The sequence below is a fragment of the Lipophrys pholis genome, assembly GCF_963383615.2.
Source record: "Lipophrys pholis genome assembly, chromosome: 4".
NCBI lineage: Eukaryota > Metazoa > Chordata > Actinopteri > Blenniiformes > Blenniidae > Lipophrys > Lipophrys pholis.
Genome location: NC_137637.1, coordinates 17217106 through 17235033, shown reverse-complemented (window position 1 = coordinate 17235033; position 17928 = coordinate 17217106). Strand labels below are relative to the sequence as shown.

The 17928-nt window shown below is 43.1% G+C and overlaps 1 protein-coding gene across 1 annotated transcript in view; it reads right to left on the bottom strand.

Annotated features, from left to right (window-relative positions):
• pxna (paxillin a) overlaps positions 1 to 17928 on the bottom strand; it is a 31868-nt gene that overhangs the window by 5453 nt on the left and 8487 nt on the right. Inside the window, exons 2-8 of the mRNA XM_080461505.1 lie at positions 7448 to 7629; positions 7242 to 7327; positions 6885 to 7024; positions 6495 to 6690; positions 6226 to 6373; positions 1144 to 1302; positions 148 to 321 (exon numbers count right to left, since the gene is read on the bottom strand). Coding sequence (XP_080317631.1) covers positions 148 to 321; positions 1144 to 1302; positions 6226 to 6373; positions 6495 to 6690; positions 6885 to 7024; positions 7242 to 7327; positions 7448 to 7629 — 1085 coding nt within the window. The remainder of the gene's footprint in view (positions 1 to 147; positions 322 to 1143; positions 1303 to 6225; positions 6374 to 6494; positions 6691 to 6884; positions 7025 to 7241; positions 7328 to 7447; positions 7630 to 17928) is intronic.

The following is a 17928-nucleotide window of genomic DNA, read 5'->3' as shown; positions in this document are numbered from 1 at the left end:
GATTGTCCGCTATGGAAAGACAAACACTTTCCAACATGCGGTGCTTTTTCCAGTAAGGTCTTAACTTATGAATAAATAAATATCATTATCTTCCCACCGACTGTAAACATGTTTGTGAGTGTGAGTGTTAATGTCTGCATTACTGACATCCAGTATGGGTCCATTACAGTAGTGGCATCGGGGTGAGAACAGGCTGTGGTAGTCGTTCTCGCAGTAAGGCTGCCCCTCCCGCTCAAAGAAGTTCTTGGAGCCGATCTCATCCTGACAGTGGGTGCACACAAAGTGCTCAGGGTGCCATGTTCTGCCCATGGCAGTCACCACCTGGTGTGGGGACACACAGCGCATTAAAGTGTAATAAGCAGCAAAGGAGAAGTGCTGGCTCAGCAGAAAAAAGAAATCGCTGCATGCAAGACACCCGGATGACACTGCACACTGGAGAAGATTTCACTTTTTAATTTCTAAACAACTGAGAAATGATTTTTTTTTTTAAAGCAAAAATACAACATCACTCTTTACCTGCTTATGTTTCATGCTCTTACCAGTGCATTATTTTAGCCTCTGAATTTACAGTGCTTTAAACTCAGTTGTTTTCCTGATAGCATACAGAGTGAAATAGAAATCCACTAGTAGACATTCGATAAACAAAAAGAGGTGATAGCAGTTAGAGACAAAACTTAGATCAGTTATTTGTGATTTATTCATTTGATGTTGTACAAAAGGTGTATTTAAAGTAAAGGCTGACAGAGCTCTAGATATTGAGAGTTATTATTAGCACGAGCAGACTTCATGATAAGTGTAATGTGAGCTAACTTTACACAACCCAACTTATTTGAGCCATTAAATCCGAAAATTATAATTTTTTAATCACATCATTAGAACGCTGCCATGGTGAATTTGCAATAAGCCAGTTGGGTTTTCTGTGCATGTGGAAACTATTTCACTTTCTCGTCACTTTGTAAAAAATTACAAGAAAAAAAACAACAAAAGAAAACAAGCTGGGATTGACATCCCCCTGCCCCCTCAAGGCTCTCTGGCACTTCCTAATGAAAGCCTGCAACCCACGCTCTATAAAAAAAGTCAAAATGTTGTATGTGTACAGACGGTAAGTGTTTGTGCTTGTTTACAAGTGGATGGCATGGTTACCTGTCCCACGATGGGTTTCTTGCAGGCGCCACAGACGCCCTTCGCTACCGTCTGGACTCCGAGTCTGTTGAGGTCGGACTGCAGGCTTCCCAGCATGTTGTCCAGCTTGTTAGCGGGTTTAGGCAGAGCCGTTGGAGAAGTCTTTCCCTGTGACTGGATCTGACGGAAATGAAAAGGATTGGTTTAAGAAACATTAATAGAGTGCACCCTTTAAATGCTTCAAATAAAGAAGCTGTTGATAATCGGTCAGAAGTGTTTATTCAGCTCTATGATCCTTGTTTGTACAGTCAGTGTTTGTGTGACTCTAATGACCACTGTTCCTCTTTGCTTATTTAGGTTTTCTGACTCACAGTATGCCGTCATTCTTCAGGACTTACCTCAGGCCATGACATGAGTATTGTAGCTGTATTTGATGTACAGTGGATCTCTGCCACTTTGTATTGCTTCTAACACGGCAGTAGCACTATTCTGAACTATGCAAGATCTCTCTCGTTTTGTGCTTTAAGCTGACAGATGCGCTCCGCAAACATTTCAGATCTAACAATGATCCAGACACAGAAATATTTCTTGTATTTCTGCCGTACAGAAGTGAGACGAACACCGAGAAAATCCATCCAACCAAATAACCAAGGAAAAGTCTCTCAGCCCACTTCATCATCCACTTGTGCAGGCCTTCATAATGACTCTCTGATATCAACATTGTGTGAGAGTATGCGCTTGGCGTCTGCACTGTGAGCAAACACAGACCTTCTCAGATGGTGTGGATATTGGAGCTTCATGACTCCTGCATTCCTCGGAGAGAGAAAATAGCACCTCTGCACCCCATATTCTCTCTGACACTCTTTCCACACATCCATGTAACACTGCACACGAATGACCTTTTTAACCTTTAAATAAATACAATGCCTCTTGTAATGTGTACTTATGGTAACCCATGCCAGTGGTTTATGCCAAATCTTCACCGAATCACCTTGATAAAGACACAATGAAATCTAACAAGTGTGACAGTAGAAGGTTTCCGACCTCAACAAGGCCTGTATCTAACCTAATGAGACTTGTTGACTTAAGTCCTGTCAGACACGCTATAATTGTGGGGTAACTGTGCTGTCATGTGGCATATTAGGTTTCCGTTGCACCGCAAGCCTACCGTGCCTTTGCATGGCAGGACACTTAGTGTAACGGGAACATCGGGGGAGTTACGTTCTGCTCTCCCCTAAGCTCTTAAATTCTCCACCACCACTCTGAACACTGTGCTCTTGGCGCCATCAGATGTCAGAATTAGAAGAGAGGCTCAGCCTCTCCAGCCTGAATGTCAGTGCCCCTCGTAACCTGGACTGGCTGGATTTCAGACAAAGCTTTAACGGGCCTACCTGCCCAAAAACAGAGCCAGTGTGACCACACAAGCACTACAGGACTCAAATAACTCAAGTAAACATGTTAAAAAGGAACAACTCGAGGTGCAAAAGAAAGTGAGTGAAAGTGGAAAGAGAGAGTGAGGCGTGAGAGGAGGAGGAGCAGAGATGAGGAGAGCTGATCCATGCCTGCATCGGAGGGAAGATGGAGTCGTATTCTGTCTGACAACCCACTGATACAAAGACCCTGGGAGGCGGGGGCGGCGTGACAGGCTTGGGTGGGGGGCTAGGTGATGGAGGGGGCCGGACAGGGGGCGGTGTGGGCTCCCTGGGGGGAGGAGTGGGCTCCTTGGGGGGCGGAGGGGTGGGTTCTCGAGGAGGAGGGGGAGTAGGAGGGGGAGGAGGTAGCGGCGGAGGAATCTGCTTGACTGGGGGTAGCTTTTTGGGCGCTGAGGGAGATTGTGGAGGGGGCAGAACTTTTCTCTGGGGTACGGGTGATTCGGGTGGGAGGATGATCTGGGAGACAGAAGGAAAAAAGGAAACAGCAAAGAAAAGAGCAAGAAAAGATACAAAAACAGGATTAGGATTAAAAAAAGAAATTAAGAAAAAGTGAAACAAATTCAAAGTGTTTATATGGTCTCCTCAAAAATATTTATCTGATAAGATGATCAAATTTAAATCTTTAGTGACTGTTATTCATTTCGGGAATAGGTAGAACTAAAATCAACTGAACCATCAGTGAAACACCGTGTTTCCACTGTTGGGTCTACCTTATCCACAGATGGCTGAATTCCCTCGTCTCGCTTCCGCTGTGGGTTGGACATAACGATGACGCCCTCTGTGAGCCAATCGTCTGGCTGCTGCTTGCGCTTACGCTCCACTCGCCCAATTCCCAGTTTTCCTTGCAGCTCTTCAATAAGTCGGTCTTGTGAGTTGTTTTTGTTCACAATGATTGGTCCCATCTTGCGTCTCAATAGTCCATCCCTGAACATCGGATGCACATTGGACGTCTCTTTGGTGCGGCGGATAACCGACTTAAGCTGGAGGGTAGATGATAAGGAGCTATGGGAGGCTGGGATGGTGCCATTTACCAGAAAACTCCATTCCAGTGCTACAAACCCAAGCAGAACGAGGCCCAGTGCTGGATATCTCATTCACGTGGCAAAAACACTCAAGCCAAGCTCAGCCCTCAGTCTGAATCCACTCTTCACTATCAAGCCTACACAGAACGAGTTGTGGCGAGACATGCTGGAAAGCTGATGTCAGGACAACTGTGGTCCATCACAAAATGCTTTCACAAAAGTCTGCACATGCTGAAGCAAGGCCCCCAAAAAAAAGTCAGCAATGCAACATTCCGTATGTTTCCTCAGTACATCCTTAGTACATGTATGCATTACCCAAAAATATATAAATAAAAAATATCTCCCCTAATGGGAGTTCTTGGCATTGCTTTCTTATTGACACTTGCGTAACATGATTGGTCTGGCCCAGTGAGTAATGCAGCAATGCTGACTGAAGCAAGTGAGAACGTGTGCAAAAATCCTTTCAGCAAAGCTTTCGACATCAGACACGAATGGCGGCTACAGGGAAACAACTCCCTCAAGCAATGTTGTAACTACTATGACACCACATGCATCACACCACAGGGGACACATTTCTTTATCTCTGCATCTTTCCACCATTGCACAACTCCTCAAGCACTTTTAAGGGACGCTCTCCCAAAATAAGTTTGGCCCAGCATCTACAGAAACGCTCCTTGTCTGATGCAATTATTTCACCAGTATTTTACAGATTTCTTTGTAAATGATGACTTATGAAAGCAAGACCAAGTCTTTAAAACTTCCTTAGCTTCTTGCCAAGAGCTTATTTTGGGAGAGTTGATTTGAGTCTCCTACTTGACCAGAAGCAGATAGTCTCTCGACAGCAGACGGCTGCTGTGTGGGCAGGTCCAGCGTCCCGTCTGGCGTCCCGGGGCAGGTGGAAGGGGTGTAACACTCGTCGATCCAGCTGGACTCAGTCATGGGTGTAAGGGTCCCCTCTCGGCTAAGATCAGGATAAATTACATCTTCCTCCTCCCAAGATGTGTCTTCATCTCTGGGTATACCAGAGGCTGGCTGATGGCTCTCCCCCAGAGAGGAATCAGGATTTAAGAGTTTGTCTAAGGCATCGTCCACTAAAGGTTCCCGACATGGCCATGTTAGAGCTAGTCCGTCTCCTCCCTGACTCTCCGCAGGACAAGTATACAGACTACTTAAAGGAGCTGTGACAGGTGGAATTGGTGAACCTCTTGGACTGCTGCCACCTGGAATTGTGTATGTTTTTCTGATGAATGCAGCTGGACTTTTAGGAGCGCTATATTCACTCTTAGGAACTGGGCTTGAGAGCCGTGGAAGTATTACTGGAGAACTACACTTAGTTTCCGGACTCGATCTTTTCATGACAGTTGGAGAACTAGCAATATTAGGAACAGTTATTGGGCTTGCTATCTTTGGAACTGGACTTGAAAGTCTTGGAGCAGGCACTGGACTAGAGCTTTTACCTTCAGAGAAAGGACTGAAGGTATTCAGGACTGGAATTGGACTAGATAGCCTTGGGACTGTTACTGGACTAGCTGCATGTGGCACTGTCACTGGACTATCACACTTTGTAACTGTTTGCAGAGTTTGACTTATGGGAACTGGACTGAAACTTTTAGGTGCGGGGCTTTTAGGTCTAACATCTGAAGGACTGGGACTCTTGGGGGCCTTGGACACAGGGCTATTAGAAACAACAACTGGACTGGGACTCTTGGCAGCAGGGTCTGGGCTAGTTGACTCTTTAGACACCAACATATGAGTAGGACTGTTGACTTCCGTTGGACTGGGTAGTTTAGCAGTACTGGAGACACTGAAGCGCTCCAACTGTGAGATCTTAGAAGTGACGTTGTTAGCGTCATCCTTCTGTTGGATCTGGAGATACGGAAGACTCTCAGATGACTCAATGACTACGGTGGAAGCGAGTAATGACGTGCGGGTCGAACAACCATCTTCATCAATGTGGAGTTCCAATGGAAGAGGAGTACATGATGGAGTAGTGAAACTAGAGGGTAGGAAGGGGTCTGCGGCAGAACTTAAAGATGGCTCCATATCCGTTTGTTTAACTGGGGGATTGGTTGCAGTTAAAGGGTCACCTGGTTCCTGATTCACAGACAACTGGGAGCCAGACTGAATCAGTTGCAGTGATGTAATGAATGCATTGTACATACAAAGACGAGACGTACACAGTGGTGGGAGAAAGGAAACAAGAGACCAGGAGAATAGAGAATCATTTGAGAATGAAGGACAGAAAAGAGTTTCAGACAGCAGACTTCTAGCCAACAAATACAACTTTGAAACAAATGAAAATGACTGTTGCCCTCATTTACAGAAGCCTTACATCATCACCCAAAACTCAAAACATTTCATCGTTTAACCAGACTAAACTGAAAAGGTCATGTCAATGCAATGTGAAAACACAGTATGGAATAGTTATGTTTTATGACTGCAGCAAACACTATCACACTATCACTTCAATGGCAGAGCCAGGCCAAAGGGAGGACTCTGTGGAGCATTACAAAACCTGTACATGTGGGAAAGTCACTGTCTGATCCTGCAGAGTTCTGAAGAGTCACACAATGCCGAAAATAACTATCCTTCATCCAGCATGCAAACCTCAAACACCCAATGTCAGCCCACTTCTGCGCCACACTCACATTGCTCTGGACTTTGAAGTCGGACAGGGAGGCCATTAGCTCGTCCAGCTCTCTGGTGGCTGAGGAAGCAGACATTCTGGCTTGTTGTTGTGATAGCGCGTCTTCCTGTCCATCTGTTTGTTCGTCTGACACCACCAGTGGTGTGGGACTGCAGAGGAAAATAATACACTAAAAGTCAGGGTCTGGGAATAAAATGGGGTTGATGCTGCTTTTACACATTGAATCAATAATTTATTCCCCACAAATATGAGAACAATATTTGCTCTTACATGGGAGAGGGCACTGAGCTTTCCAGCTCATCCAGGAGGCTCTCTACACTTGGTCGTACATCCTCGATTCCTCGACCTGCGGTGCCTCGTTTGGGCTTCTCCAGCACAGGTGGACCACCTTGGCCAGCAGTGGAGAGTCCATTCTCCTGGATGTGGTGAACGACACCGCTGGCAGGCAGTGGCGGAGCTGCTTCTTCTATTATAGAAAAGTAAGAATAATAGAGACCCTTCATGAATTAACAATGCCCGGCTCTCAACAAAACCAATAATGGCAACACTGGGTCACACCACAAAAACAGAAGAGCCAGATATGGACACCTACGTCTTCATTTCCCCAGAGAAAAACACAAGTTATAAACTCATAAACTGTAAGGCAATCTCACTGTGCACCTTCTGTTGGGAAGGCAGGCGTGCTTTGCTGGACAGCATTGAGCTCCAGCAGCAGACGGTCCAGCTCAGACAGGTTACTGCCCAACGATGAGTTCATGGCAGCAGCTGATGACTCACTACTCTTCTGCTTATTAGGGAAGCTTAGCAGTGCAAAGAAGGAGAAAAAAAGGCTATGTTCACAACCAAACACTTAAAACCTTCGTCATTTGTATAGTTTTTTTCTAATGAATTGCAGAGTCAAAAGTCTAAATTAAACCGAGGTCAGGTCAAATTATACAACTATAAAGCAAAGGAGTTAGAATCAGATTGTTAATATACAGTTCGACATGCTGCAGTTTACTAGAGCATTGACCTGACCTGTATACGTGGTCCTCTTCACCAACTGGTTGGCTTGGACTGCAGCTCTCTTGAGACCAGGGACTTCTCTGAGCAGGGCTGCAGGGCTGGAAGGAGGTAGTAAAGTTACTTAAGGGAAACACCAGAGAACTTGCCAGCAAGTAATGCACACTTCCAGGCATGAGTCAATCAAGCAATTCTTCCCTTTGAGTAATCTTTGCCCGTACCTCTGTTTCATCTATCCCGTTCTGAGTTTGCTCTGAGGCCGTGGGTGGGACTTGGGGGGGAGAGCAGATGTCTTGCTCGGGCTGACCTCCAAACGGGACGGAGTATGCGGCGTCGTCCGACAGGAAGAGTGGGCGCTTGGAAATGTGGGAAGTTGTGGACTCAAGGTCCGCCAACAAAGCATCTGTGAAAAAAAGAAAACACCATTAGATCTACTGTACTTCCACAATGTTACATCAAATTTCATTTTAACCATTGATGTTTAGTCCACTTGCAGTGACATGGTTTAGTGTTATTTCAAGGCAGTCCTGAGTAGTTTTAGAGAACACAACAGATAAAAAGTATCAGGGACTTTGTTACAATAACATATGGACATGGTGGTGTAGCGGTTAGTAGTTTTACTTCATAGTAACAATACTGATTTGCATGTTGTCCCTATACGTGCACAGCGTTTCTCCAGTTAATTCAGTGTCATCCCACAGTCAAAAACCATGCGTTTGTGGTGCTGTGAATGTGATAGTCTGTGATGCTGGTATGGTATACCCTGCTTTTTGCCTGTAGTCAGCGGGAATTGAACCTGAGTTCTGACATGTGGTGTAGAAGATGGATGATTAAGAGGAAATACCCCAAACAAAACCCCTCAAACTGTACCCTCAATCTCATACTCAGGTAGTATATAACAATACTATGAGAAAGAACCCATTATTACTGAGATTGTTATCCTTTCAAAATCTATTAACATGTGACGGGCTGATTTTCTGATAAATCGATAACAATTTTCAAGATTTCTTATCATTTTCTTTTAACTTCTCAATTTTGTCATTGCTTGCAATATATGACAGAGTGTGTGAACAGACTATTGGTGGTAAAAAGGTGACAGACGGGTGAGCATGCAGAGGGTGAGCGGTCTCATCATTGATCTGCTGTTCCCACTACCTGATTTTTAGACTCAACACTTTGTTTTTAACAGACTTTTTTAAGTGCTTCACGGTCCAGCCAGGTTTTTACGAAGGCTGGTTTATTTAGTGACTTGAAAAATGAACCCTCATCTGTTTTGTGATCACTTACAACTTTTCAGAATAAACTTACAATAACTTAGCTTTAAGTAGAATTTGGCTTGAGGTTATGAAAAGTGTCTTTGGTGAAGATAAACAGAAGAATAAACAAGTATTTATTGTAATTTATCCTCTGACAGGAGTGGGAAATGTAGCTATAGTGTACAGTCGCTTATTTTTATCTTTTTGTTTTTGTAAAAAGGTTGATGACAAAATAATAGGTTTTTGGTTCATCATACATTTACAGGATCCCATCAAGCTATACTCTGGAGAAGTAGTTTTGCTAAAACATATTGCGATCACAAAACTGATTACCATCCCAGTAGAAAATTGTGTGTATTCATGTCTTCCAGCTAAGAAATATAAACTCAGCATGCACTCGTGAGTCACTACATTATGTCTGCAGCACCGAATAATCACAGCTTCTTTCGCAACATTTAGGAAAACCACATGTGCATCAGAGGAGGTGCAGTTGTAAAAGTTGAATCATGCAGGCTGTCATGGCCACTCCTTTAGTTACTCATTGACCCTCGGCTGCCTACAGTCGAAACATATTTTAAATCCAATGGGTACACTCAGATCAGCAACAGGGTCCACATGCACATACTTATCATTCTGACAGCGACCGTCCTCGTTAGTTTTTGTATAGTGAGCGAAAAACAGCGACGAGATCATTTGTTTTTAAACAAACTTAAAACTAGAAGGACACACAACATTAAAAGGGATTTAATGAAGAAGCACGGGCTGTATTACTGAATACTTATTTTAGCACGCTCACTCACCAGAGAAGGGTTTAGTTTCTCCTGCAGAATTTCACAAGTCCTAAAACATAAGATCCTAAATTAAAACCCAAACTTGATCTAACAAGTAGGAATAACTGGGAACGGATATTGCTTTTTAATAATGTAAGTTTCTCAGAATATCAACATAAAGAGTTCAGTAGTGACAAACTCAATCAAGGAAATGAGCATGAAAACATAAGTATCCGGTAAATACCAAGTAGAGACTGTAAATGAGCCGTGCTGCCATCTTTAAACCAGCTGAAAGACATTTCAACAACTACTAAGTGTAATATTCTTTAAGAAGTACTGATGATATTGCATAGATATTTCTACAGTGTGTCCACCAGCACATTCTGCACTGGAGTCCCGTCCTAAAATTACACCCTGGGTCAAGAGAGACAAACCCACAGCTGACGTGACACAAGAGATGAGACGTACCTCAGAAAAAGACAAAACAGTACAACCGGAGAGGTGGAGAAGAGCTAAGACAGAAAAAGAAGAAGCTGCAAAGGAGGACGAGGGCAACCTAAACACACTGTCTGCCAGGCAGGAACTGCCTTTCTTAACTCTACCATCAGTGAACGAGCGGCGAGGAGGGGGAGGAGGGGGGCTGCAGTGGAGAGCAGAGGAAAGGGTCAGGGCTCAGAGGGGAAAGGAAGGGTTAAAAATTAACAGCAGGTTTCAGTTCATCCCGCCGCCGCTGCCTCAAAGCTCAAATAAAGAGTCCCTACTCACGCAAACGACGACCCACTGAAGACAGTCTCTCAGGCAGGATGTGTCCAGGTTCAGCACGCTGAGCACGTCACGGGCTTAAGGTGTTCGCAACGCACTGAAATGAGGAACCTTGAGTGCAATCAGTGCTCTTATCAGCCGACGTGCCCAACTTAAGGGAGTGGTACCACAAAGGTATATAAGGGGAATAATCAGCCCCTCCTTCGTGGCGCTGCTTAGGTTACTCATGACTCACACTCCTTTTACCTCATAATGGTCCTCGTCACACTATATTCAGTTATTTAAGTTCAAATGTGTTACCATAATACTTATTTTGCGATTCAAAACACTGCTGGAGCTCGACGGACGGCACCTGAAACCTCCAAACGAATGCTAGCGTCCTCACTATGAGTGGTTGACTTGGACTGTGGTAGTTTCCAGACAGAGAGGAGACACAGCAGGAGCGGAGCGGAGCCAGATCAACAGCAGATCCACTCGGACCGACTCGGCTTTAGCATGGTGAGCATGGCTAACATGCCAGGTGACTGGGTTTCACAGCAGAGCCCACTGTTTACTGTGTGTGTGTGTGTGACAGGTGCACCTGACACTCAACAACACTGCAACAAAGGGGAGCCAGTAAACATAATGTGTAAAATATCCCTTTTAACACTTTTTTTTTTTTTTTACATGTCCTCTATTTTATAACAATAAACTTAAGCACAACAGATTAAGAAAATTACACACACATATGATAGATGGATAGATGTAGCGATAGATAGATGAATAGATAGAGTTTCCCTTTTGTTGTTCAACACAAGTACATATCCTGAAGCACTAAATAATCACGGAAAGAAAGAAAATTAATAAATCCTTGGATCAGACAACATCTGAGCACATCAGTCCAGTGAAGGCAGGACAAAACATGACTTAGTTCTCATCACATACGTCTCTGAAACCTGGCATAAATAAACAGTATGAATATCTGCAGGGCTCAGTAAATATCTGCTCCTCATGCCAGAATAAAGTTTTACTGCAGCTGGTGGAGATCTCAGTCAACAGATGCAAGTCCAGATGGTTTACACAAGAGATGTTAATCAACTTAGCTGCGGAGCTGAACTGGATTTAACCCTGCTTATAAAGACTCTGCTGCTCTAAAATACAGTTACTGCTCCAACACCAGCCTCCAGGCTACATGAAACGCGTGGTACATTTGGCAGTGGTTCCTGTTAGTGCAGTGGCTCTGATATCAAAAAGAGTTGAATTAACTGAAATCAGCAGCTTCTAATCGTCCACTGTGCAATCTAATTAAACCACGGGACGTATTTTTCGTTCACTTTCAGAGTTGCTTTTGCACCAAATACTACGTGCTCTGCATGCTCGGACCCATCTGTGAGCTCCACAAACACACAGAGGTGTGTCAGCCTCCACTGCCAAGTAAACATACCACGACACACAGGCGCAAAGCTCAAATGAGTTCCCCAGTGACCAAAAATGGAACTACAAAGAGAAGAGGAACTGGTGAGATATGAGCGCTGCACCCTGAAACAAGCCTCGTGAATCAGTGTTATCTTTAGGAAGAGAGGCATAAGCTTTTCAAGGCAACTGCAGTCGTTCATGTTTCTATGAGAAAGACTGACGATAACTTCCAGGAATTAAATCCACATGGGGCATAACTTCTGGCTGACAAGTTGAGTTCAGTGAAGCCTCGAGAAAAGCACAAGGCTCTAACAAATTGTGAACATCTATACAACACAGTTCACAGTTGCAGCTGATGAATGCACACGCACGCGCACGCAGGCACGCACAGCTGGGCTCAAACAATGAGGACTGGAGGTGGGGAATGTCGAGAGAGATAGTGAGTGAAACTGGGAAGTGAGTGTGTGTGGCACGCAGCAGGCGAATCCTCAGAGGCTCGAAATGTGGGTTGACAAAGATTAAGGAGACTCCCTTCCTCCCAGATGAATGGTGCACATTTTAATTACATGAAGACTGCAAACGCATGGGGCTCATTACAGAAAAAAAGAGCGAGAGGGAGATAAAAGAAAGGAAAAAAAAAGGGACACGAGTGGCAGAAGAAGGGAGGAAAAAGGACAGGAAAAATTAGGAATGAAAGGGTGGGTTCACAGGAAGAAGCTGGAGGGGAGGTTCAGAAACCATTTGAAGAGGCAGCTCTGCTGGCAGTAGCGGCCAGGACTGATCATAACCTTCCCCAGTAAAACTGAACATTAAAAATAAATGGGATCTAATTAGACAAAGCAGGGGTGCTTTTACCCCTGACAGTTTTGATCACTATATAGTACTGCATGTCAACAGATGCCTCCATTATCCTGGACAGGATATCCTGCCTGCTGGACTCTGCACACAGTCTGACTTCATCAGTGCTGACCACCGCACAGAGTCAATCAATGCCGTCTGCTACTCAACACATCCACTCTTGTTTATTTAGCCGTGCTGGTAGTGATGCCTTTCAGAGAGTAGGCCCTATGAAATTTAACATAACCAAGCGTAGCATTTAACAACCCGCAGGGGGCGATGTTGAGTTGTCTGCGAGCACTATGCTTACATGACTGCCTTTCTTTCTTTTTTTTTCCTCTTTCTGGTGCTGGTGTACAGAAAACACTTTGTAATCTGTGGAGTTGATGAATACCAAGGCCTTTACAGAGATATGAACTCGCATGAAAATGAAAAAGGTGAAGATCAGTTGCAGGATGCCGCCTGCGCAGCACATTTACCTGCGTTCCCTGACCTCCTTTCTAAATCTCCCTTCATTCGTTCCTTCCCGCAGTATCTGATGTGTTGCAAGGTGCTCGCTGGCTCATATGAATTCCTAACGTGCCACAGCTCGTCTTCCATATATGAGAAAAAGAGTGAAAAATGTGAGGTGTACACCAGCTGAACAAGATGGTGTGATAAAACTGAAGAAGAAGAACTACAGACAAGTCAGGACACATGAAAAACAATAAATGTTATGACCATAATGTGAACATTTGGACACTTTCTGCATAGTAGCCTGTTTATACCATCACAATGGATTTGAAATGAAACAAGACTTTCAGTTCATCTGATTTGGATAAAAATACCTTCAAATTATAGCTGAAAGTCTGCACTTAACTGGATTGGCTGGATTTAATTTGGTTTTACGGCTGTAAAATTGTTAGAAACTGTGCAATGAATGAGTGCTCCAGCCCCCTTTCACAAGATCACATCAACTTTCAGTATCGGGTGATTCTTGTCTCAGACAAACTGTTGTTATCAAATGCATGACACGCAAGTAAATCCTGTGTGGTTGGATTGTTGTATTGCAGAAGTCCAGCGAGCAACTGTGCTCAATAGATTAGTGCCAAGCTCGATTCTTCTGCTTTTTGGCAGTTTTTTTTTTATTATTTTTTATTTTTTATTTTCTAGCTTTCATGACCAGTCCGGAAGCTATGAGAAGCATGTTTGCCAAATACCTTCAAGATAAGAGTAAAATGAGTTAAAGCACATCTTGACTGTTTGATTTCAAATATATTGCGATGGTTTACAGAGTTTTAATACCAATGTGCCAATGCCCAAACAGTTTCCAACTAATTCTTTTTAATGAAATAACTAAACACACGTCAAATCAAGGTGTACATTAACATAAAGTGACAGCATTTCATGTTTCATGAAAAAAATGGGCTTTCGGTGTGACACAAACTGACATAACCTGGCACGCACCATGAACCCTGCTCGCTACTTGCTTGCACCAGAAAGAGATTAAATTAAAAAAAAGAGAGAGAGAGAGAAAAGAAGAATCTGCACTGCATTACAGCCCTGCGGGCCTCTGTTAGACAGCAGACGGCCGGCGTGTGAGCTCATTTGGAGCACGCCAGCAGGCACAAAAATTAAATCGCAGCAGAAACACACAGGTGCGACGGTAGACAACAACACTGCGCGCAGGTGCCTCTCAGCATGGCCGCCTGCACATACCAGAGACAGAGCGAGGCATCTTAGTCCACTATAAATATGTTCCCGCCTGACCCTGACCTGTGGGGGGAGAGCCATACGGTCCTTGATGGATGGCCAAGCAGGTCAAAGCAATCGTAGGACATTACGGACCACCCAACCAGCTGCTGCGACATATTAGATTACATCTGCAGGGCCCGGTTATACACTGTGTACAGAAGAGTGCGGTTGGAGTTTCCTCATGTCAAGATCGATGAAATGATGCAGATATTGTTATACAGCTCAGCCTAGTAATTATGTTACAGAATACAGCTGCAAACACTGACCCCCCCCCGTCCCCCACTACCACTCTGTCCCATTCACCAAGCAAATACTGCACTGTGATCATTGATTACATTTTTAACTATATCATTCAATATGATGATGATAATAGTGGTGTTTCTCTATACTTACTTATCAAGTAATATATCATACTACAGCCTGGCGAGTGCAGAAAATCCAATTTACGTCCCTTAAAGATGCAGTGTGTACATTTAAAGTAATAAGCCCTTTGTGCATTAGGCATTAGTAGAGAGTTGCTGTCGTATGTACTTTATCTGCAGCCTCTCGTGTGTTTACTACCGGTAATCAATCTGCCAGTTTTTTCAGGACAAGATACTGGTTTTACTAGACCTTACTTATAGAAACATTGTTAACTCAAATTTGAAAGATTTGATTTAATATATATTAAATATTCTACTTTTAAAGTTAAAAAAGAAACCCAATGTGCCATATTAGAAAAATAAACAATAACCATCTAGGTTGGTATGTCGTCTCATACAGCATTACAATATTATATCAATCTATAACCCAGTCTGATAGCGTAAACAGAAAAATACCCCGACGTGAGATAATCCGCTAATGTGATAAGTCATAATACTGGGAGATGAAATGCATTTGTATCAGGAATATCATCATAACTAAATACTTTTTTAATGCAGAAATTTCCAATCTTATAAATTTTAAAAATACACTGAATTTACAATATATAAAAAATTAGCTAATCGATCAATTGACCACACTTATGGAGCCTGTTTGGTGCCGTGGTGGCCTAAAGGTTAGAGGGTCACCACCCACCTCTCCTACTATGTGTAGTTATGGTTAATAATGAATAAGACGAGTCAAATACAGAGAGGTAATTTCCCCAAAGGGGGATCAATAAAGTGCACTTTCTTTACTCTGTTTGTCACTTCGACAGTATAAAAATGCTTCCCAATATCAGTTAGAGTCACTCACTGCAATGAAACACAAACCCTCCAACCACAGTGCTCACCAGTCATCCAGAAACACATTCAGCGTCCTGCCTAAGAGGGGGGGCTTGAACCAGCAACCATGTGATCGGAAAACAGCGTATCACTACTTTATTTTCACAACATGAGGTGAGACAAACTTCCTGAGTACTTTGTGGAGACACTTCTTCCACAAGGACACAGCCAGAAGCTCATGCTGTCTCATGACAATAGCTCAATCATGGGAAATGACTCACTCCCGTGCACTCGGTGTAAGAAGACGTGTTCTCAGAGCGAGCTGACACAAATTTCCAGCCAGTGACATTTAATGTGACACAAATCATCACCATCACACAGCAGTGGCGTTCCTGGTAGCTGAGACACACGCAGTATGAAGAATGAGCTCCGTTCAGCCGGGGCTTCTGTCTTTTGTCAAGCAGGAAGCTGCAGAAGTGAAATCCACCACTTTACTACTGACGAAAGGATTTGATGCGTCTTCTTTTTCCTTTTTTTTTTTTAATAAATCTTTTTATATCCCGTTGGTTGAATGAAACAAGCCATTACAATGTGAAGACGTGGGTCAATGTAACAAGTATTTATTTAGCTATTTTTGTATTTTTTCTATAGAAAACGTTATTGGTTATTAGTGAAACTATTAGCCGATTGGAAAATAATCTAAAAATGAAAAAGTGGCCAACTCATATTACCTTGTCGCCTTTCCATATTTCCTTTCTGTAATCACACGCCCATTATCAATGCACAAGCCTCTCAGTGGCCAGACCACAATCAGCCATGATCGATATTTAGATTTTTAACAACTGATACATGAATAAGATGCTTCAACTTCCTACAGTCTTATAACATTTAGCTGGTAGATCTCGAGGGAACATGAACACTGTATGAACACTGATAAGTTTAAAGTGGCTGAACTGCCAAAAATCAAAATTGATTTCACAGTTCTGGTTCACACTCTGCTCTGATGGTAGCTGTGTTCACCTCAACAGGCAGCTGGTGGGCACCACAAAGTAATAAACACCTGAGGACCCCACTGTGGTCCACATGAGTTTAAGCAGAGCTCAAAAAGTGATACTGGACCTAATCAAACCTGGAAAGACCAAATGCGAACTCCTGTTTAATGTGAAAATCAGCAACAAAATTGTTGACAAAATATTATCAAGAGCGAGAAAACTTTGTTTGATAAGAACAACAAGGGACTTGTAAGACAGCGACTGTGTGGCTGCTGCTCGACACCTCATCTCTGGTCTCCACTGCAGGAAAGATGCCGCCCTATCAGCTCGCTGATGGGTTCTGCTTTCTCAGAAACGCCTCTGCATTTGACACCAGGAAACAAGCACAATCAAAAGCTGCAGACGACTCGTCGCGAGTCAAAGTGAGGCTCTGATACACTCCTCTGAGTTCAGGGTCGAACCACTGAAATCTCATTAAGAGTCTTAAATGAAAGATTAGCATGTAAAATATCGTATCAGAGATTAAGAGTACCGACTCCTGCTTTATGATACTGAAGAGACACCTCAGTGCTGATGTTACATTTATTCCTCTTAGAAAGGCTTACTTACTCAGCGCAGTGTAGCTTTCTGTTGTTTTTCTGATAACTGGATTTTCTTTAGAGCAAACATGAAAACGGGCTAATTAAGAAGGCCTCAAAAAAGTCATGCTCACTAACTCAGTAATTATCATATTAACATATATTAACATAGTAAGTATGTGATGATATGCCATAATGGAATGAAGTATTGCGATATTACTTGTGGTAAATAAAGAAGCGCAAGTATATAATGTTGAGATCTTTGCCTTTTGTTCTTTGTACTTTAAAATAACAGTGCTCTTTCTCTTTCTGGACCCAGTTTTAATCAGATTCGACTGCTTGTTTTTTTTTGTCCAGTAGCATTTCAGAGGTGGAGCAGTTGTTGATTCAGGTTTAGCAATGCAGTGATTTACACAAATGTGCTGATGGCTAACCAAGAATATTAGGACTGCTTTCAAACTACTGCTTTTTGTCACATTTTTATTTTGTCTGTATAATTATTGCGTCGCAGAGCTTGCGATTACTCGTGTGTACCATGTTTTGCCTCTCCGCTTTAATTTATTTTGCCAGACTCTCTTTCCATGTTTCTCTTCATTCAAGCTGTTATTGTTGTTCTGTTCAGGGCTGGGAGCAATATTTGCACATTGTTTTTTTTAAATCCTTGCTGCTAACCCGTGAGCCACAGGGGACAACATATCCTCTGAATGGAGACTTCATTTGAAGGAACTAGTAAAATAATTAAAGGATTGTTGAAAGTATGAATAATGCATAAACCTCTGCAAAGACCTGACAGAATTGAAGGTAAAAAGGGAGACAAGTACTTCAGCAGTAAAAATAAGACCAGTGGAAACATGAAACACGCTGTTGTTTGCCGTCTCCTACCTGCCTCCTCTTTCTTTTTCTCACAACAGTCAAATGCTCGCTGAGGAAGAGGGAGATAGTTTGTGGGCGCAAATACTTTCCTGTGGTTGACAATGTTGCCCCTGTGGTTATTTTGGGCCTGTTTGTGCATGCAGAAATGGTGAAAGCCCTTCAACAAAATGCAGCAGTAGCACTCAGGCTGCATTTATTAAAGAAAACATGAAGAATGAAGAAGAGAGTTCTGTACAGACCGTTTTTTTAAACTTACGCCCATTTGATAACTCCAATCTAGCATTTGAGTCTTACTATCAAATATCTGCACATTCGAATCAT